Consider the following 22,940-nt stretch of genomic DNA (forward strand, 5'->3'; position numbering starts at 1 on the left):
TTAAACCTAGCACTTGGAAATTGCTGGCTGCACTAAAACTGTTTGTTGCCTTTATTATGTATTTATTGTTATTTATCTGTTTCTCCTCTGCTTGGCACTTTCCACTTCTCCCCCTTCCATGCACTTTTCCCCTCCCCCTCTCTCATGCACTTGCGCGTTCTCAATGTCACTGGGCTTAGTAAGATCGCTGTTTTGTTCTCCCCTGTTCCCCTCCCTTGCCTTGTCGCGCTCTGAATCAATTGTGTACGAGCGCGATAGAAATACAATATCAATATCAATATCAATAATAAGGGTTTGAGGTTTAGATGGAATACTGGAATACCTCTCTTTTGAACAAATTTACTAATCATGTTAGGGGTGTCCTATGTTAGTCTGACAAGCTTGGTCTTTTTCTTGTGGGAAGATTAAAGACATTGAGGGTCATTATGCCCCAAGCGCAAAGGGATACCCGGCACCGGTAATGACACCGTTGCCGGTAATCCCTTTGTGCCCTATTCCGAGGTCCTTTTGCGGGTCCTTCCTTAACGCCTGGTTTTAGCAGGCGTTAAGGACGGGACCCGCAAAGGGATACCGGGGTCAATAACGGTACCGTAATTTACGTTACCGTTATTGACGCCTTCCCATTGAGCCCTATGGGGGCTCCAATGGGAATGGGGAATGGCATTTCAATTGGGGACTTACTGGTCCCGCAAAGGGCAGAATGGACCGGTAAGTCCCCATACCACCACGTTAGTGGTGGTACCGGTATTGGTGCTAGTCATGGCGCTAATAGCGCCATGACTAGCACCAACCTCGGAATGAGGGCCATTGTTGCAGATTGTCTTCATAAATCTATGCAAAGGGTCTTTCCTCTTAAACAGGCAAGCCATCCATATCGGTTTTACATTAGAGTGGCTAATGCTAAGAAAACGAGAAATGTACAGATTCGTAATCTTTGCTATCAAAATCTATCCGAAGAATCGTATAACTCTCATGAAAGGAAAATCAAGCGGCACTATCAGAACTTTGTTGAAGGTTTGAAGTTTCATCTTCTTATTAGTCAACTAGATGTTGAGTACTAGATAAAACAAGATGTGTCATAATTCTGGAAACTGACGGAAAGGTGTGTAGAGCAGGAGATTGTTGAAGAACCATGTGTAATTAATGAAGACACATGGGTTGCGCACTATGTTAATACTTTGATGGAACCCAAATATAATGGGCCGCCCGACCTTCCGATAGAATATAATGGGCCGCCCGACCTTCCGATAGATATATCAGGTGCTGTGTCCTGGACAACTCTTTAACCAGAGACATTAGTCGGTTAATATGGAAATGTAGGAGGTCTAGGGTGCATGGCCATGAGAATTTGGCATCAATAACTGTGAAACATGACTCTGATTTGTGGGCGTTTATACTATGCCATCTTTTCAGAGAGATGCTGGATACAGGAGTCTCTCCTTCCTCTTGGAGTCTAGCATACATCATTCCAATCTTAAAGAAAAACAGTGATAGGTCTAACCCAGTAAATTATAGACCTATCGCTCTTTTAGATGCTATTAGTAAAATAGTTGCAGCTATTGGCCCTCATTATGAGTCCGGTGGTAGCCGTGCCGGTAAAACCGGCAGGCTGCCGCCGGACTTGTGAATTTTTCCGCCGCTTGCCGATAACAGCAGGGGATTCTAACCCCGCCAGTCCAGGAAGTCAGGAAAAATGCTATTCCCCATTCCCATTAGTCCCATAGGATTCAATAGGAATGGGGAACACTGAGGCACTGGCACTGTAAATACTGGTGCCAGTGCCAGTGCCTCCGAGAAAGTCTGCGAGCAGCCCCCGTTCCGCCAGCCAGGTTAGACCTGGTGGGCGAGGGGGCAACCGCATGCAGACTCGGAGTGTGCCGGTCCGGTAACAATGGTGACTGGCATGCTCGTAATGAGGCCCATTGTCTTGAAGGAGCTTGAGTTATCGGTAAATAAACTTAACATCCTAGCATATAGCCAAATTGGTTTTCGTAAACAAGTTGGTACTATACTAAATGCAACCATCTTTACCAACATTCGGGCCTCGGTCACTAAGGAAACCATTGGTACAGTCTATATTGCCTCCTTGTATCTAACTCATGCTTTTGACAGAGTCACCAGACACAAATTGTGGCATAAATATTTAGATTAGGGGTGTTCCACATGCCCTAGTAAAGTTGATTTCCTCCACAATACTATTGTCAAGATCAGGATTTGGAAGATTGGCTCTTTATCCAGGCCAATAAAAACTTCTGCGGGATTAAGACAGGGCTGTCTTTAAGCGCTCCTACTTTTCAACATTTAGCTTTCTGACCTGGAGCGTCTGTGGGATGCCATGCATTCCTTTATCATTAGGCTCGGCTCAGATCAAATAAATTGGTGGGCTTTTGCCAACAATTTATTATTCTTTTGAAATGTTTATTTTTAGTTTTCATAAAAGTACAAGCAATCACATAAAGATCAAATATTGATAAAATAAAAACAGATATATCAGCAAAAAAAACAATATTAGAATCGAGATCCCCTAAAGACAACACACAAAACACACACACACCCCCACACACAACCATACAATCACTATCAGTTAAACACTTAACACCACTTCCCAGACCATAAACTCACACATTTAAAGAGTAAAATTATCAAATTAAATCATTGAAGGACGTCCATTTCTCAAGATAATCAACCATGCCTGTTTTTGTAAATGACATTTTCTCATAGTTCGACAAAATCTGTAGTTCACAAATCCAATCATCTGCCTGTGTTGTTTTTCCGTGTCTTCCACTCTTTCATTATTTGCTTTATAGCTACTCTCAATGGCCCATCTATCCAATGGCCATTTGCCTGGGCTCCAGCACATCTTCCAGTTTTTGATAGCAACACAGGCGTAGAGGGTAGATGATGGAAAGATATACCTATTACCAGGTATAACCTATCCAGGATATACTTCCAGTAATCACGTACTCTTGTACACTGCCACAACATAAGTAATAAATTACCTGTCACCAAACCACAACCCCAGCACAAATCGCTGTCTATCTGCCCAGGTTTATACATGCGTACTGGTGCCCAATATAAACAACTCAATAACTTCTGGTGAATCAACATCAAATTTAAATCCAGCTTCTCCCTAAAGCTCGCCCTCAACATATATTCTCAATGCTCGGGTGTAATCTCACACTGTATATGCATCCGCCATTTCCACCACAATTTATCCCAACACTCCATAAATTCCTATTCCATTGGGAATAACTTAAGGAAGTTGAAATCATGTGTAGAAGTGTGTCGAAGATCTAACATAGCAGCATTTGTAACAAACACATTCTATGTAGTAACAAGCTACGAAGAATCATGTACCTTTCTCGTTCTCACTTTCCCAAATAGTATTTACATCTCAATGCTTCAAAACTTAACACAATATCATCCTTTAAAACATCACCATTCTTCAAAATCCCACTTGAAATTCAGCTCTTCCATTTCAGTGTTCCGTTATCAATCTGCATTGTAGGGTTATTCCATATAGAAGCCTCATAAGTAAACTACCAATCCTGCTCATTCTCTTCCAACCAAGTAACCAACGCCACACGAGTAGCCTCAATAGAGGGTAAGGATATACTTGTAGAATCTCGAATATTCCTTGAATCTACATTGTTTAATGAAAATGGTTTCACCACCTGCCTCTCTAAATCTACCCAACATGGTACCTTACTCCTTTCTGGCATATCTGGCATAAAATAATAAGCCGCCTTATTCAGCATGAACCCTTGTATACATTTTCGCAAATCAGCGTAACCAAATCCACCTTGACTAACTTCTCGCATCAGCATAAACCTAAGGATTATTGGTCTCCTCCCACTGCCCCACAACATTTTTTAAAAAATGATGTCATCCCATCTGTTTTTCTTTGTAAATTGCAATGGTAAAGTCTGTATAATATATAGTACTTTCAGAAGGAGTGTCATTTTTATCGCATTTACTTTTGCCCATGAGCCTAATCTCAACTTCTCCCATCTCCTTGTACCCCCTGAAATTGCCTCCAAAAATCTATCTACATTCTAATCCACTACCTTATTCAGGTTCCTCAAAAATAGTTTCCAAGATACTTCATCTGTTGGTCTGACCATTTACAATTCCAAGTCTCAAAACAAATAATAGTACAGGCAGGTGATAAAAAAAAACAAAAATGTTATCCCAATTTATCTTGTGACCAGACAGTTTTCCAACTTCTTCAAATATCTTCTTCAATAACGCACTTTCGGGTTAGTTAAATGACAACCATATTATCGGCATACGACAATACATTATGTTCTTGACCTCCCGCACATATAACATGAAAACCAAACTCCTGTCTAATGCACGCTGCCAGTGGCTCCAATGCCAAATTAATTAAAAAGCGGGAAAGTGGGCAACCTTGTTTAGTGCCTCTCATCATGCAAATTCCCTTAGAGATAACCCCATTTAACCAGATCCTCGACTCAGCTCCTGTATGAAAATAATTTATTGCACCCAAAAAAAAATTCACCAAAGCCCATCTCCTTCATTGTATGCTCCAAAAAAGACCAACACACCCTATCAAAGGCCTTTTCAGCGTCTAAAAAACCATTGCTTCCCCAGCAGTCATCCCTCCATGTAAATCTAAAATGTCCACCAGAAGTCTCACATTATCACATCTGTATCTCCGCTGCATAAAGCCAGATTGTGTCTCATGGATAATTTCCCCAGTACATACCTGATGCCTATTTGTTAAAATCTTTGTAAAAAGTTTCAAATAAACATTAAGTAAATATATTGGGTGATAATTATCACACTTTGTGTGATCTTTATCTGGCTTTGGAATAAGAGAAATGAACGTTTCTCGTATGGAAGAACACAGATTTTCACTTCTTCGAAAAGAATTATAGAGATCACAAAAGATGGGTGACAACTGATCTTGGAAGGTCCTATAAAATTCTCTCGGTAAACCATCTAAACCTGGCGATTTACCAGCCTGGAGTCGGGAGATAGCTTTCATAACTTCCAAATCTGTAATTTCGGCCTCCAAGCCCAACCTACTTTCCAGAGATAACCTTGGCAGATCAAGGTTACAATACTGAAAAAATCATCAAAATCCTGACTCCAGTGGGACTGCAACACAAGATGACAGCTCTTGCTTTATATGCACATGACAACAATTTAATAGTCAATGGGAACAAGTCTAGAATAATTACATTTTCTCAGAAATAAACTGAAGGTTATAGGATGGGGAGTCCGCAAAGCACGTTAAGAATGTAGTCACTCTATCAGATATCTTGGTTTTAACATTACCTATAAGGAGCCCCAAGTAGCTACAAGGCCAATTGAGAGCTAAGTTCCAATCTTTTGTTACTCAGTTAAAGAGACTAGGTTTATCTAGGTGCATCCTTTCACTACTCCCTTGTCAGAGGTTTTACATAGCTAACATTGTGCCGTGTTTAATATATGGACTTGAATGTTCTTTATAAAATTTTAGCTCCATTTTAAATTCTCTCGAGGGTTCCTGTTACGCTCACCTGACTCCCACGGAGGCGCAGGTCTGGTTTGGAGTGTTGTTGCTTCTTCTATGGTGAAGCGCAGGACCCGGAAGATGGACTGGACCGGACCTTCGAATCTGGCTTGTCTGGCTCGCAGGAATATCTTTCTGTATGTGAAAAGGGAGTATTAACAATCTGCGGGAGAAAGTATAAGCCTCCCGCTCCCTTCTCACCCTTCTACGAAACCCTCCTGCGACCCCCACGTGAATTCTCACCTTAGGGTTTGAAAGGTTGAGCTCTCCATCCTGCTTCTCATGCAGGGGTGCGTTGTATCCAGTTACTTCACTGGGATTTTGATTGTAGAGGGTTCAAGTTTTGTTTTCCCGGTATAGTACCGTAAGGATTCGGTTAATGAGTATGATTCCGCAATAATAATTGTTCGTTAGGTGCGGAAACTATTCCGAGAAGAGCTGTGGAACCAAAGAATGAGACTCTGGTGAGCTTGATGAGAGTTCTCTCAGTGTCCTTGTATCAATGCGCTCACTAACGCTGATGTCTTTTTTCCCCATAGGGGCCGGGGTCCGGAAATGCCTGGATGCGGCACTGACCCGAAACGAAGCTCAATCCAGAAGAAATCAGGTAAGTCTTTAATGGGCGTTTGGGCAATGTCTTTTCATGCGCCCACTAACGCTGATGTCTTTTTTCCCCATAGGGGCCGGGGTCCGGAAATGCCAGGATGCGGCACCGACCCGAAATGAAGTTGGAATAACCCAACAGGTGAGCTTTGTAATGGAAATTAAGGTTTCCTTGTTTTCTTTCCCCTCTCACCTTTATTCTTGTCTTTTTCTCCCTAGGCGCGGTGATGTGGCTGCGAGTCCAGATGTCGCCGTCGAACGTGGTGGTACCTTGTACAGGTGAGTGAGATGCGGCGCTGCAGCGATTGATGCGATGTGCTTTTAAACGGATGTCTTCCTTTTCAGGACTGTCAGCGAGATGTCTCCGGAATGCGGATTTAGCAGGTAAGGACTCTTCTTTACCCTTTTCTCTTCTCTTCTCTCTTTGCAGGTGTTCCAGGATGCTGGCAGGAGTGGCAGAAGACAGAATGCAGGAGCAAACACGGTGAGCGTCCAGCTGCTAGATGCAGAACAACGCGAAGCGTGAGTTGCTGCTTGGGCGTGGCTTAAATAGCCTTCAAAGTAGTTCCAGGTATGAATCTTTCCTCTCAGGTATGTATTCCTCCCCTGACCACACCCGTGTGGTTAAGTAGTTCCAAAGATAAAGTAGTCCCATTCAGGCCTCAGAAGGCCTGGATATTGCAGCATGGTCTGCATCAGGTAAGTTAACACTAAGCACCTTTAACGCAAAGTCCCCTTTTATGAGCCTGGCGCCTATGGCGCCAGGACTGTGGCCCGATATGAGCCTGGCACCAAAGGCGCCAGGACTGAGTCCAAAGAGCCCCTACTTGAGGCTGTTGTGACTTCCCTTGAAGACATGATGTCTGCCTCTGGGGTAGCTGGGTCTTGTCTGGCACCTTGGAGGTAGGCATCATGACAGTACCCCCTCCCAAGGCCCCTCCCAAGGTCGTCCTTTCCGGGGGTTTCGGCTTGCTTGGGAATTTTCGGTGGAATCTTTGCACTAATCGCGGGGCGTGTACATGGTCACTTGGTTCCCAAGATCTTTCCTCAGGTCCGTACCCCTTCCAATCAACTAGATAGAAGAGTTTTGATTTTAACATTTTGGAATCCGATATGTCCTTAACTTCAAATTCTAATTCCCCATCGATTTAAATCGGTTCAGGTGGTTTGCTTAGTCTGGTTCCAGGCTGCACCGGTTTTAACAGTGATGCATGAAAAACGGGATGAATTCGCATGTTGGCTGGTAAATCGAGTTTAAAGGCCACCAGGTTTATTATGGCTTTGATGGGATAGGATCCAATGTATCTGGGATTAAAAGTCTGCAGTCCTTTGAGAGGCAAATGCTTGGTTGCCAGCCACACCTGGTCTCCTATCTGGTACGAAGGTGCTTCACTCCGATGTAGATCAGCATTTTCTTTGTATTTTATCTTGGCTTGTTGCAAATGAGTTGTAGCTTCCTTGAAGGCTCGGGTTATAGTAGAATGCAAATGATCAACTGCAGGCATTTCCAGGTTTTGAGGAGGGTCTAGGTCTGAGGTTCTAGGATGATGACCATACAAGGTGTAAAAAGGGGTTTGTCCTGTTCCAGAATGTACAGAATTGTTATATGCATACTCTGCGATCCATAGAATATCTTTCCAGCTGTTTTCAGATTGATGCAACATGCACCGAAGATATTGTTCAAGGGTTTGGTTAGTCCTCTCGGTTTGACCATCGGTCTGGGGGTGGTGACTAGTGGATAAGCGTACATCAATTTGTGCCAGTTGGCAACATTTCCTCCAAAAATGGGAAATAAATTGGCTTCCTCGGTCTGAGATTAATATGGATGGAAAACCATGCATACGAACTATGTTTTCCAGAAATTCCTTGGCCAAGATGGAGGCTGAAGGTACCCCTTTTAAAGGGATAAAGTGGGCCATCTTGGAGAACAGATCCACGATTACCAAGATAGTGTTATATCCATAGCAAGGAGGCAGGTCGGTAATAAAGTCCATTGACAAGGTGTGCCAAGGGGCCGGTGGAATATCCAAGGGTTGTAGGAGACCGGCTGGTCTCTTCTTTTGACCTTTATTTTGAGCGCAAACTCCGCAAGACATCACAAAATATTTTATGTCTTTTCTCCAGGATGGCCACCAGAATTGTCGTTTGATCTTTTCCTCAGTTTTTGCGATACCAGGATGTCCTTCCATTAATGTATCATGATAGTGAGCAATGACCAATTCTTGCAGTTCTTTGTTGGGCAGAAATAACCGCCCCTAGAAGTATGGTAAATTGTTATTAACGGAAAAGTGTGACCCCTTTTGAGTCCATTCTTGCAAGGCTGTGGAATTTAAAAGTTGTTTAACTCGAGTTTGAACATCCTCTATAGTTTGTAAAGAGGTCAAGCCTAAAATTCTTTGTTCGGGTATAATTGGTACTGGTTCTAAGTTTGAATTTGTTTCATCCATTCCAATCCGCGATAAAGCGTCCGCTTTGCTATTCTTGCAACCAGGGCGGTAGGTGATTATGAAATCAAATTCTGCAAAGAATAAAGCCCATCGGAGTTGGCGGGATGATTGGGCTTTGGCCGTTTTTAGATATTGCAAATTCCTGTGATCTGTAATCACCGTAATGGTGTGTCTTGCGCTGAGGAGGTAATGACGCCAAGCCTTGAAGGCAGACTTAATAGCTAGTAATTATTTGTCGGTGATTGCGTAATTGATTTCAGGAGCCGTGAATTTCCTGGACCAAAATGCTACAGGGTGCATCTGGTAAGTTTCTGGATCCCTTTGAGACAAGACAGCACCCATGGCCAAACTGGAAGCGTCGGTTTCAACAATGTAAGGGAGATCTGGGCGCGGATGCTTCAATACAGGGGCGGAGGTGAATTTGGTCTTTAGGTCTTGAAAGGCCTGTTCTGCCTCAGGAGTCCATTCGAAACGTTTATTCTTCCGTAAGAGGGCTGTTATGGGTTGAACCACTCGAGAAAATTCCGGGATGAATCTTCGATAGAAATTGGCAAAGCCAAGCATACTCTGAACCCCCTTAACAGAGTTAGGAGATGGCCATTTGAGGATGGCGTCCACCTTTCGCGAGTCCATTCGGACTCCTTTAGGTGTCAGGATGAATCCGAGAAACTCGACCTCTGTGGTATGAAAAACGCATTTTTCGAGTTTCGCAAACAGGTTGTGCTGGCGCAATTTCTCAAGAACTGCCCTGACATGTTTTCTGTGTTCGGATTCCGAGGAGGAGTATACCAGGATGTCATCGATATATACGATGACACAAACATTGATAAGTTCCCGAAGAACATCATTCATAAAGTATTGAAAGGCGGCAGGTGCGTTGCATAATCCAAAGGACATCACCTGATATTCAAAGAGCCCATATTTGGTGCGGAATGCAGTCTTCCATTCGTCGCCTTCTTTTATACGTACCAGGTGATAAGCTCCTTGGAGATCTAACTTGGTGTGTATACAAGCATCTTTTACCTGGTCAAGAAGTTCAGGGATCAGAGGCAGAGGATAACGATTCTTAATCGTTATTTCATTTAGGGCGCGGTAGTCAATACATGTTCTAAGGTCGCCTTCTTTTTTCGGCACGAAGAACAGAGCTGAGGAAACAGGAGACTTTGACGGGCGAATAAAACCGTTGGCAAGATACTGATCTAAATACTGACGCAAATGAACGTTCTCAGGTTCAGTAAGAGCATAAATCCTACTACAGGGCGGTTGAGCATTGGGTACCAGGTCAATTTGACAATCGTACGACCGGTGAGGAGGTAACGTGTTCGCCTGTTCTTTTTGAAAAACGTCTTGGAACTCTTGGTATTCAACCGGTAGTTGTATCGTGGTGGAAGTTACTGTGGCTAGACCCATTTCTGGATTTCTTGGATAACAAGTCAGTTCACAATCAGGAAAGGTTATTCTCTTTGCTCGCCAGTCAATTCGAGGATTATGTGTTTCTAACCAAGGGATTCCTAGAATTACTTGAAATTGTGGGGCCTTGATTACATCGAACACAATTGCTTCCCGATGTCCATCCTGTCCCACTAGTGTCATTTCTGTAGTGGAATGTGTTACCGGCCCTGAGGCTATTTCGGTTCCATCTACTGTAGTAATGACATCCTTGTTAACTTTCGGACGGAGAGGAAGATTAATCCTGGAGGCCAATTCACGATCTACGTAGTTTCCAATAGCCCCACTGTCGATATATGCTTTTATAGCATGCAACCGCTGAGGCTGTTTCGGGTCCACGAGCACCATTGGCATGACAAAATGCGAGGTCAAAGAGTCTGTTTTCAAGCTCGGCAAGCGGACCTCTACGCTTGTCGGGCTTGACCGTTTCCCGAATCAGGTTCTATTAAATTGTTGTCCGTGGCTTCAACCACCTTCTTAGGTGGCTTTACCGGGCAGTCTCGTAGAAAGTGACCAGAAGCCCCGCAATAGAGACATAGTTGCTTTTGCCGTCTTCTCTCTCGTTCCTTCTGAGTCAATGGTCCGTTAACACCGCCGATCTGCATAGGTTCTGAAACGTCGGTACTCTTAGGGTTAGCGTGAGTTTTGATCAGCACTCGAGTTTCGAATTTGGACCGATCTGCTTTTCTAGTTTGCAGTCTGTGGTCAAGTTGGACCACTAAGTCTATGTATTCTGCGCAGGCTTGAGGTGGCTTTACTATTTGAGCTAGAACATCCTTAAATTCTCCGCGCAGGCCTCGATGAAATAGTGTGATCCTTTTATTTTCGGGCCACCCCGTTTCTACAACCAGCCTATTAAAGGTGGCAATATAAGATAAGAGATCTTGGTTACCTTTTCGTAAGGATAGTAGTTCGTTGTCAAGGGCCTGTCCCTGAGAGTGTCAAGCGAATAATCTTTCCATGCTCGCCTGGAAGCTTTGGAAATCCTGGAGAATTGGGTCATCCTGACTTACCAACGGAACGGACCAATCGGCAGCACAGCCACTGAGATAAAATAATACAAAGGCTACCTTTGTTTGATCATTAGGGAAGGCCCCAGGTCTGCATAGAAAGTGTAGGCGACATTGGTTCATAAAAACGGCATATTTCTTGGGGTCCCCCGCAAAACGTTCAGACGGGGCCAAAGGCATGTTTCTAGGTAGATTGATTTGTACCGGGTTATTCGAAACTATTGACGAGGCATTACCCCCAGAACTAGGTAAAGGAGTTTGTCCTGCTTGACCCTGCAACAATCTTTTGGCCAGGTCATCAGTTCTTTCCTTGGATAAGATTAATTATCCTTTGAGAGCATTAGTTTCATGGCGGGCGGAGTGTACTTCTGCCCTTAATTCCCCCAAAAGCTGAGCCAGCTGGTCTGTCTCGGAAGTTTCCATAGCGCCCGGGTGGGAAATTGTAGGTAGGCTTCGCGTTCTGTTACGCTCACCTGACTCCCACGGAGGTGCAGGTCTGGTTTGGAGTGTTGTTGCTTCTTCTATGGTGAAGCGCAGGACCCGGAAGATGGACTGGACCGGACCTTCGAATCTGACTTGTCTGGCTCGCAGGAATATCTTTCTGTATGTGAAAAGGGAGTATTAACAATCTGCGGGAGAAAGTATAAGCCTCCCGCTCCCTTCTCACCCCTCTACGAAACCCTCCTGCGACCCCCACGTGAAGTCTCACCTTAGGGTTTGAAAGGTTGAGCTCTCCATCCTGCTTCTCATGCAGGGGCGCGTTGTATCCAGTTACTTCACTGGGATTTTGATTGTAGAGGGTTCAAGTTTTGTTTTCCCGGTATAGTACCGTAAGGATTCTGTTAATGAGTATGATTCCGCAATATTGTTCGTTGTCTCTTTTTCAGGTGCGGAAACTATTCCGAGAAGAGCTGTGGAACCGAAGAATGAGACTCTGGTGAGCTTGATGAGAGTTCTCTCAGTGTCCTTGTATCAATGCGCTCACTAACGCTGATGTCTTTTTTTCCCCATAGGGCCCGGGGTCCGGAAATGCCTGGATGCGGCACCGACCCGAAACAAAGCTCAATCCAGAAGAAATCAGGTAAGTCTTTAATGTACGTTTGGGCAATGTCTTTTCATGCGCCCACTAACGCTGATGTCTTTTTTCCCCATAGGGGCCGGGGTCTGGAAATGCCAGGATGCGGCACCGACCCGAAATGAAGTTGGAATAACCCAACAGGTAAGCTTTGTAATGGAAATTAAGGTTTCCTTGTTTCCTTTCCCCTCTCACCTTTATTCTTGTCTTTTTCTCCCTAGGCGCGGTGATGTGGCTGAGAGTCCAGATGTCACCGTAGAACGTGGTGGTACCTTGTACAGGTGAGTGAGATGCGGCGCTGCAGCGATCGATGCAATGTGCTTTTAAATGGATGTCTTCCTTTTCAGGACCATCGGCGAGATGTCTCCGTAATGCGGATTTAGCAGGTAAGGACTCTTCTTTACCCTTTTCTCTTCTCTTCTCTCTTTGCAGGTGTTCCAGGATGCTGGCAGGAGTGGCAGAAGACAGAATGCAGGAGCAAACACGGTGAGCGTCCAGCTGCTAGATGCAGAACAACGCGAAGCGTGAGTTGCTGCTTGGGCGTCGCTTAAATAGCCTTCAAAGTAGTTCCAGGTATGTATCTTTCCTCTCAGGTATGTATTCCTCCCCTGACCACACCCGTGTGGTTAAGTAGTTCCAAAGATAAAGTAGTCCCATTCGGGCCTCAGAAGGCCTGGATGTTGCAGCATGGTCTGCATCAGGTAAGTTAACACTAAGCACCTTTAACACAAAGTCCCCTTTTATGAGCCTGCTGGCGCCAAAGGCGCCAGGACTGAGTCCAAAGAGCCCCTACTTGAGGCTGTTGTGACTTCCCTTGAAGACATGATGTCTGCCTCTGGGGTAGCTGGGTCTTGTCTGGCACCTTGGAGGTAGGCATCATGACAGTTCCATTTGGAAATTGGGCCTCAGTCTTCCTCTCTCTATTCCCAATTGTATTATGCACCATGAGATTGGTCTGGTGTCATTGTCGGCTCGAGTCACATGTGCCAAAATGCGCTTGTTTTACAAGCTGTTGATCCCCCCCTTCCAACTCTCTTTTTTAGGCTCTCCAACTACTGTTGAAAGACAATTATATTCTTTTGTTAAATCATTTTGTGTCAAACATGCTAAATATACTAAGAATTGTGGGTGTGGATGAAAATAATCTTATGGGGAATTCGGAATTGGTAAAGAGGAAGATTTTTGATCAAGATTGGTGGCCGACTGTTGATAGTTTAAGAACTTATTTTCTTTTGTAAGGAATATAGATGTTAATATTATTATATAATATTTCATTGTTTCCTTGCTACAGAGCGCAATCAATTTACTTAAGGTTTACATTTAATTTATTGCCCACTTTGGAGTGTGTGGGTCCTAGGAAATTGTTAGAGGTGAAACAGAGGATGCGTCGATTGTGCAAAAATTATGAGAATAAGGAGACAATTAAGCACTTGATACTTTTGTGAAGCTACAAGACATGTCAAGTGTTATCATTTTAGCCATATTGGAGACTTTTGCTCCTCAGAAAGTGACAATATTCTTTGGACGGATTTAATGCAGGCTAACAGCATCCCCAAACTACTTCAATTATATTGGATGATTTTAGATGTATTTAAAATATTAGAAATATAAATTTAAATAGGATATGTCAACAGTTTGAATATGAATTCCTGTAAATTAAGTCATTCTTTTATTGTGTTTTCCATCTCCTTTTTTGTTTTTGGCGACTTTAGGCAAAACCATTGTTACAAAAGAGAGGGAGAAAAATGGGGCTCTCAACTGAGAATATCTGGTTGGTATAGCAACCAGCAATGCCACAGGAGTGAAATAACCAACTCACTAACATTTATCTTTCCACACTCCTCCTCAATACTACCCAGTGAGAAGCTCCCTAGCAAGATTTTCTCCAATCAGCAGCTTTTTAAGAAGCAAGTCACCTGGGATTTCCATTTTGCAGCTGCACAGTGATTTGCCCAAGTAGGCTATTTGGGCTATTTCGTGTACAATATGGGCTACTTTTGGGCTACTTTCTGCACCGATCTTTGTGCCCTTTAAATAAGACACTGTTTTCAGTATGTATCCATCAGTCTGTATGGTCCGCCTGCTAGCTGCTCTCCATTAGTATTAGGAGTCGGAGCTTCTCTGCACTTTGTTTATAGAAGCCGTGAAGTTGCTTCCTCTGTTCGCTGCCCTGGGAGGTGCTTGCAGGACCGCTGTAGCAGCTGCGCTGTGAAGGGAACGGGATAACCAAGACAGGAGACTGACGCCAGAAGACCTTACCAGCCCCCCACATTTGGTTGGTTCAGGCTCCCTCGCTATGATTTGTCGCTACTGTACACTATCTGCCATCGCCGTACAGAGTTTGTGCAGAGCAGCCTTGGTCCTGGGATCGAGGAGCGCTGGATGTGTGGTCAGCACAAAGCTGCTGCAGTACCATATGACCCCATCTCCTGTCTTTTGGACAAAAGCAGATTACTGTTCTCTGACAACACGTGTCCGGTTTTCGAAGACTCTGGGCCTTATTATAAGTTTGCCGGTCCAGTAACAGCAGTACCGGTAAGCTTGCCGGTACCGTTCTTACCGGACCGGCAAACTACAAAGTCTGCTCGCGGGTGCCTTTTCGCCTGCCAGGTCTGACCTGGAGGGTGGACCGGCACCCACGAGCAGAACATGTCGGATGCACCGGCACCATTCACGAATGGCGGCAGCCGTGACGGTTTTATCGACGTCCAGGAAAGCAAATCATCCCCTTTCTGCCACTGCAACTTCCGGGAAAGTGTGGCCATAAAAACTTTCAATGTAAACAACACTGTGCGATTCATAATGAAATAAAACGGGAAAAGAACGGTTTGAAAGGTAGTCACACGTGGTACGTGCATAGTATTTCTTAAATGTAGTGTGTCAGTTCTCTTGAGGAACTTTTGACTCGTTATTTGACTGTAGTTGGTTAACAGTGCCACCGCAAAAGATTAGCACAAGAGCACACTACATTCCTTAGATAGTCATTTTGTAATGAAAAGAAAAAAAAACACTTGCTGAAAAACGTACCCATTAAAATGTAACGGTTCACGTGTCTCCGGGAAAATGGTTGACAAGGTATCATGAAATGCAGCGTTTGAAAGCTCTTGGAGAAATACAGTGGTATCAAAGAATCCCGCTGTGTATATTCGGGCATCGTATCTCTACAATATTGTCACTTTTTTAACTCTTGCAAATAGTGTGAGTTTATTCTCCGGGGTTAGGTTTACTATGCACTTTAACGCGGACGGGAGCAGGCAGTACCTAATTGAGGTTAAGATATTAAAAAACAAGGTGATCAACAACAACGGCAATTTCTTCTTCCATTTTGTGTGAAAGGCTTCCGTGTCGTCTCATTGGTGCCAAGAACAACATGTGGTGTTAGTGCGCACGTGCAGGCTGCCTATATGAAATGGCTTATTGCCCATAGTGTCATCAGAATGGATCAGGGGAGTTAAGGCTGCCTTGTGTGGGATATAACATATCATATTAATATAATACCAAATGTGGCATAAGGTACATATACTTAACCGAACATAAATTCCTTATCATTCTTAAATTGTGACATCAAAATAAAATTGAGTAATTATGTCAAAAGGGGAAATGTCAATTGCATCATTAATTTTATATAAGGTAAAGTATCCCCACCAAGAGCATTGTAAACATATCATGTCACCTTGCAATTCTCTGCCACAGAAAGCAGTTTTCCTGACCTGTGCTTTACTCAGGCAGGAAATGCATCATTGCCTTATAAGAGACCGCTGGGGTACCTTATTCTGTATATATGCTGTAGACACAGGGATTGCTTGTCAATTTGACTCCACGCTTCTCAGATTTGTAGTCTTTTGTTGCATGTAAAGTACTTAGTATTAATTGTAGTTGTGTTTTGGCCTGTTTTGACATTCAGTTTGTATTTTACTTCTAATAGGTGATCTGTAGCATTCGGTCTGTTTTGTTACCACTCCCAGAACAAAAACATTTATATCAAATATGCTACATTAACCCACATTAGTACCGGCGACGGTCAAAGAGCTTGTAAAACGCGAGCTCATTGGCCCTCGCCTGAGCCTTTCCTGAATGGGAAGGCTCCGAGCCTTCGGGGCGTCCGGAGTACTTTCCGCGACCGGACATTTTTATGTTTAATTTTTTTCCGCATTGGTTTTAATGGCCAGCATAGAAAGGTAGAAGGGATTACACGTAGTCCCTTCTCCCCGATCCCAGGCAGCCGTTTTTTTTGCTTTTATTTTCTCGAGTCGAGAAACGGTTGCAGCGTTGTTTCTCCACTCGAGAAAAAATACAATTAGTACCCTGGTACAACCCGCCGGGGTACTAATGGCAATATTACAGACCGGTAATGCTCCCCCTCGGGTCATATTGCCTAATTGTTTTATTCATCATAGATGTCCCATATGTTTTAGGATTTAATGTGCAAATACATGTTCAACTGTTGCCTTGAGGGAACTATTCTTCGAAATATACTGTTGCGCATATAGAAAATGCATTGGGCCTCATTCCGAGGTGGGCGCAAAGGGATTAAGTAAATGTGTGGCTGTATGTGCGCGGCTTTGGGTGACTGCCTAGTCGCCTAGACACCGTGAGCAAACTCCAGCTATTAAGAAAGAATTCTTCAAAACAAATCCAAGAGGGCTGAATGAAAAGTGATTTCTAATTTGTCACAGGCTCCTAAGGTCGTGCAAAGTGCACCTCTTTGTTGGCACGGGGTTCTTTTAAAAAGGGTGCATGTGTAGCAATTTAAACGTTACCCTCACTCACTTTCATCTGTCAGTGTGGCACACCCACCCTTATAATTAGAAACATGATGGAAAGCTACCCTTTAGTATTGTCTCCATAAACATGAATTGTGCTTGATTGGTTTGCTCTGCTTGGTCGGCCTTAGAAAATAGACGTCCTCCACGAGGTTCAGGTGAAGGCAATGGCATAGTTGAAGGAATCGCATTTGCTGAGCGACCTGCGTGTGCCCAACTAGCTATAGTCACAGTGAAGTGAAATGTAGTATGACGTAAGGTCACATGGTAGTATGACGTAAGGTCACATGGTCTGCTATTCATGATTTGTTTCATTTTTGTTGTTGGCGAATTTTTGAGGCACTTGTGCCACAAAAATGCTGAAACCATTGTTATTTTTTTTTCTTCCTTAGGCTGCCTTTCTACACACACCTACAACCCCATGCCCACTCTCTCTATCCCCGCCCCCACTCTCTCGGCCCCACCCCACTCTTACTCCCTCTACCCCTTCTAACCAACCCCACCCCCATTACATGTGCTGGTTGGGTTTTGTTTGGGCTATTTTGGGGTACTTTTGACAAGTCCTCCCAAGGCTGCTTTTCTTCATGTTTTTTGACCCAATAACCAGCATCATCCACCAACCCCACCACCGGCCTCTCTCACCCCACCCACCCCTAACCATCCTACCTCCTTCTCTCTCTACCCCTAGCCACTCATTCCCCACCCTGTCAACCAATAGCCACACACCCAAACCCCGCTCTCTCTACCCCCACCAACCCCACTCCCACTACCTCCACTTCTCTACCCTACCCAACCACCCTATCCTGTCTACCACCACCCACTTATCCCACACCCTCTGTACCCCATCGAATTTCCCCTAACTTCTCTACACCCACCCACCTCTCTGTACCCGAGCCCACCAACCATACCCTCACTCTCTACCCCACTCTCTCTACCTCACCCAACCAGCCTGCTCCTGCTCTCTCTACCCCACCCACTTTTCCCCCACTCTCTCCAACCCACCCACCAAAGCTACCCCCACTCTCCCTAACCCACCCTAACCCCACTCTCTCGAATCCACCATCTCTAACCCCACCTACCCACCCTACCTCCACTCTCTCTTCCCCCACCCACCTTACCTCCACTCTCTCCACCCCCACCATCCACCCTAGCTGTACTCTCTACCCTCACCCACCATACCCCCACTCTCTACCCACACCCACCCTACCATCACTCTCCCTACCCCAACCACCCACCGTACCTCCACTATCTCTACCCCATGCACCCACCCTACTGCCAATCTCTGTACCTCCACCAAAGCTACCCCACTCTCTCTACCCCATCCAACCTCCCCCACTCTCTCTACCCTCACCCAAGTCTCTCTGTAAACACTAACCCACCGCAGCTTGCCCTCCCTCTCACATACAGGCTTTATTTCTTACTCTCTCAACCTTTCTTACTCATATTTCCTCTTGCTCATCCTCAATGCCACCCTCTCTCAATCATTTCCTCCCTTGCTCTATTCTCCTTCCTTCTCATTCTCTTGCACACCCGCGCACCTTATCGCATTCTACTTTGAAACTTCACACTCTCCTCCTTGCACCCTGGTGCCTATAAATGCAAAATGCAAAGAACATCAGTAAACTCCCACACTATTGGCATTGCAATGCTTGTTTCTCTTCTTTTCACTTTATATTTTTAATGTGTTTTTGCTCTTTTATTGTTCTAGAGGAAATACTGTTATTGTGATTGATTGATGTTGGAGAGATATATTCGTTTGTTTTATGTACAGTGCAAAGGTTTTAAATTAAACCAACTCATTAAATAAAATAAATAATTATGACATTTTTAAAGTGCTTTCTACCTGACAATCAACTGGATCAGATGATTAAGCAAACTGGCCACCAAAGTATTTGTTGGACAAAACGGAATCAAGGAATTGACCTTCAATACAGCATGGAATTCCTGATGAAACCCTTGGCTGGGGTACAGATGACTAAGGTGGCTTTGGATCCCCATTTTCTCAGGATCTTGACATTCTTTCACTTACAAATCTATGATTTCCTGGGTTAATGGGAAGGCAAAGATGCCTGGAGTTTGTAGCTGGCACACCCTCGCACCTTTTGATGTGGACAGCTGCTCATCATCAAACCTGAGGTTCCTCCTTGGATATGCCAGAACCTCCTCTAGGGTCTCCGACTTTGAATACTTACCTTCATGAGATCCTCTGGTAAGTCTTCCACCAATTCCACCATTACCCTCCCTTTTTATTTAAGGGATCCTTTACTAGTGCTGCACTTGAAACCAGTATTTTCTCTAAAGTCTTTTCCATCATTTCCTGGAACTGCTCTAGGGACAGTTCAGAGAATATAGGCACAAACAGTCCTGGGGCCGCAGGAGAGGACGGGATGAGAGGAGGCACTGGAGTTAGGGCACAGGTATAGGGCTGTAGCAGCAGGGAGTGCAGGAGTTGTTGGAGCTGCTGGAGGCAGAAGCACATGTCATACTCCTGCAGACATACAGTCACATGAACAGCACAGGCTGAAGGGAGCCCTGGTGTAGGCAGAGCAGGAGCTGGAGTCACTTGGGACAAAATGGGCTTAGGAGAAGGATGTCTGTGCTTCCTATTATATTTGGGGCTCTTGTGGGGGGAATCTGTTGCATGGAGGGGTGTACTTTTCTTTCTTCTTTCTCTTTCCTCTATTGTCAGTTATGATGGAAGGAAATATTAGTGCTTGTCAACAAAATTTCAACATGAAGGAGCAGAAAGGTTTCGAGAGATCCAATATGGCACACGCAATAGCATGGCGTCTTCCTGTGTCCTCGCCTTGCGCATTAGAAGCTCTCATTACAAAGTAAATGAAAAGGGCTCAGACCAGAAAATAGATACTTACACAAACATGTCTTTCACCCAGATATGATATGACAAGTGTTTCTAGGCGCAAGACAACAAAAGCAGGAGATGAGTGTCAAGATGGTTCTGTGGGAAGATGTAGCCCAACCCTTTAAGGTGAGGGAAATTCTGGGGGTATTTCAAAGAAAACGTGGCTTGCACACAAGGTCTGTCTCTGGGATTGTGCCCCCAAAGGAGTGATAAAGGAATGGGAAGGGGTGGTCATGTAATTTCCCAAATCTGTTATACCCTGCTCCCCCGGAGAAAGGTCAGAGGTGAACAGGTTAAAGGCACTTACTTGCCATAGTGCATAACAGATGAGTAGTCATAAGCCACACCTAGGTTCCGGGTCTTATGCTTGTAAAAGTTCATTTCTTTATCTGGGAAAAGAGAAGTTGAAATTGAGCAAATGAATAGCATTAAAGGGAGCTAGACTGTCAATGGGGAGCACAGGACAACGTGGACATCATAGCAGTGAATGCATAAATTAATCATTGCTGGCTCAGATCTCTATTCCGAACCCCGCTCTTCTGAATAATGCATTGCACCCATACTTCTGTTCTTTACTTCATCTTCACCCAATCTTTAATTCTACATCTCTCTGTTTTCCATCCCTCCATGTCTTGAGCCCCTGCCACCTCTGCCCCACCTAATCACCAATATTCCCTCTTACCCGAGGGTGCCAAAATGTTCCCAAATTGCTAAAATATGACCAGTGAGCACTATGCTAGATGCTTATATAAATAAGGAATTTCTGGATGCCCATGATTGACTCACCCTTGTCAATGTTCCCACACAGAGCAGACCCTCTCCCAACCTCTACTGTATCTTTATTTCTTTGCCCAGTGCTTCTTTTGACTGTCTGCATCTCTTGTCTATTTTCTCTTCCATTCAATCAACTCTCTCTACTGAATTCCTGTGTGCAACAGAGCACCATTAGTCAATTTCCCCATAATTGGCTGTCACATATCTGCATGTCCCCTCACTCCCAGATTCAGCTTGGTCAATGTTTCCTCAGTTGATCTAAACAGTCTTGTGCTGGGCCCATTCATGCACGCACCTTGGTCAACATTCCCATAACTGAACTAGATGCACTTACCACAGTCTCTTCGAACATTCCCTCTGGCCAACTTTGACCCAGCTGAGTAGGATGCACTTTTTAACTCACTCACAGACCCACTGTTAGGGAGAATTTTAATTTCTGTGCTAATTCCTCCCACCATAGAGACCCACAGCTCTTTTGCTGGATTTAGGATATTTTAATTTTAACTCCTGAGTGAGTGGGACCTTTTTCTCACTCTCTCATGTGTTTTTCCCTGATTTGGATTTTGTGTTTTCCCTGTTTTTGGAGTTTGACAAACTCAATAGGCACCTGCTTTTTCTATGGTGACACACAGCACCTTATTGCAGTGTCACTGAGAAATCCTTTGCATTTCTCTTAAGGTTTAAGTATCGTTTCTTGGTTGAACTACAGTTCCCAAGAATAGTAAAAATGAAATTAATCTTACTTACATTTTCTCTTTGTAAGTCCAGCGCACACCATCTTATGTGGAGTGCTGAGGGTTTATTTAGTAGCCCCTTATCCTACTTTTTCCTGTAAGATTTTTTTGTTACCCTCACTACTTTAAATGGCTGGTGGCAGTGGTTTAATTTTTACTACCATTGCACAATACAGCACCCATGGGTGACCATTTTCTCAAAATGACCCCTGTCTTCTTTTTTCACCATTTTCTGTTTTTGAGGTCTTTCTTGGCTTTTACTCTGTGCGTTGAGACAGAGTTTAGCCCTTTGTGTGTTTTGCCTTTGGCGGGCTTCAGCCCTGAGGCCCGCCCATGGCTCTAGTGTGTATGGAAGGGCAGGAAGTGAGGTAGGTTTCTGAAACACACCTGTTCTTTGTCCCTAGGAGTGCCTGAATTAAACCAGTCCTGATTGGCCGGCTGGCTGTTCTAAAAGGATAGCCACCCTGCTTTGTGATTGACAGCCTAGGCTGTGCATGAATGGCAAAACTTGCTTAAAAGGCAAGGGTTTTGGGACTAGAGTCAGAGTGGACCACTGGAAGAAACATCCGAAGCAGAAATTGTGAGAAGAAGCCCTCTGCAACCTCCTGCACCTCGAGGTACCGGTGAAGCCCTGCTGCTGTGTTGACCTCCTTTTTCAAATCGACAAAGAAGCTCCGGAAGGGATGACTTCTTCCCTTGTGTTAGTGGGACCAACTAACCCCGAGACGAACTCCCCATTTTGCTGTGCCTCTCTGTTGCTGCAGAAGCCCAATACAATGGGTCGATAGTCGAGTGCAATGTCTGCAGCGGAACAAATTTATCCAAAAGCTCCAGGAGCCTCCTAAGGACAATCCAGAAGCAGGAAATCCTGATCCAGAGTCCCCTCACCAGAGTCCAGGACCAAGGGAGCAAGGGAAGTCAAACTGAAGGTTTGTTCTGCATCAGTGCTGTTTGCAAAGCGCTGAAACCGTGAATTGAAGCTGAATCGAAGAGAGCCCGTAGCTACCAACGTCCTTACCGAGTACTGCTGCAGAAGCCCTCCAGACGTCCCCCCTCTTGTTCCCACAACTGAGGCTCAGGAAGCAGGGTCTGCATAGCTGTAGCAAGACTGAATCCAGCTGGACCGCTTTTCTTCTAACCAGAGGTACTGTTTGGACTTGGGGGTACTTACCTTCTTGCCTTAAGTGGTGCTGTCTCACGTGAGATTTGCACTTGCTTAACATTAGGAGTTGATTTCAACTCCCCTTTGCACGGGCCTATCAGCTTGTGTATCTTCAGTGATTTCCTTTTGTACAATCTGACTTTGTGAAAGACTTTTATTCAAGAAGTGCATCGGAACTATTGACTTTGTCCAAATGACTTTTTATGTCCTGGCTCGCTAAATACAATCTTCTAAATCCATTGACTGGGCATTGCTTGTCCCTCCATAGGTTGTAGCTTGTTGAATACTGTTACTGCTGGAAAAGGCTAACCTAGATTTCATTGGAGAATTCAGTTGTCCTCACCTTTTTAAGAAAGGGCTTTAAACTTTTTATTTTCCTTAACCCTGCCTTTCTGCAACCTAGTGTCTCCAAAGCACATTGGTGTGATATATAAATGCAAATACTATCCTTGTAATTGACGTCACTTCAGGGTGTAGAAGTGTATTGAGCATATCCAAAGAATATTCTCCAGCTTTAATGATTCTGTAAAGTATTTCCA

At 44.4% G+C, this 22,940-nt stretch overlaps 1 protein-coding gene across 1 annotated transcript in view; it reads right to left on the bottom strand.

Annotated features, from left to right (window-relative positions):
- The window catches only part of LOC138504979 (embryonic protein UVS.2-like), a 381,283-nt gene that overhangs the window by 199,242 nt on the left and 159,101 nt on the right, over positions 1-22,940 (bottom strand). The window contains exon 5 of the mRNA XM_069625347.1: positions 20,039-20,120. Within this exon, the coding sequence (XP_069481448.1) occupies positions 20,039-20,120 (82 nt within the window). The remainder of the gene's footprint in view (positions 1-20,038; positions 20,121-22,940) is intronic.

Source organism: Ambystoma mexicanum, chromosome 11, assembly GCF_040938575.1.
Source record: "Ambystoma mexicanum isolate Mex_15411 chromosome 11, UKY_AmexF1_1, whole genome shotgun sequence".
Classification (NCBI taxonomy): domain Eukaryota; kingdom Metazoa; phylum Chordata; class Amphibia; order Caudata; family Ambystomatidae; genus Ambystoma; species Ambystoma mexicanum.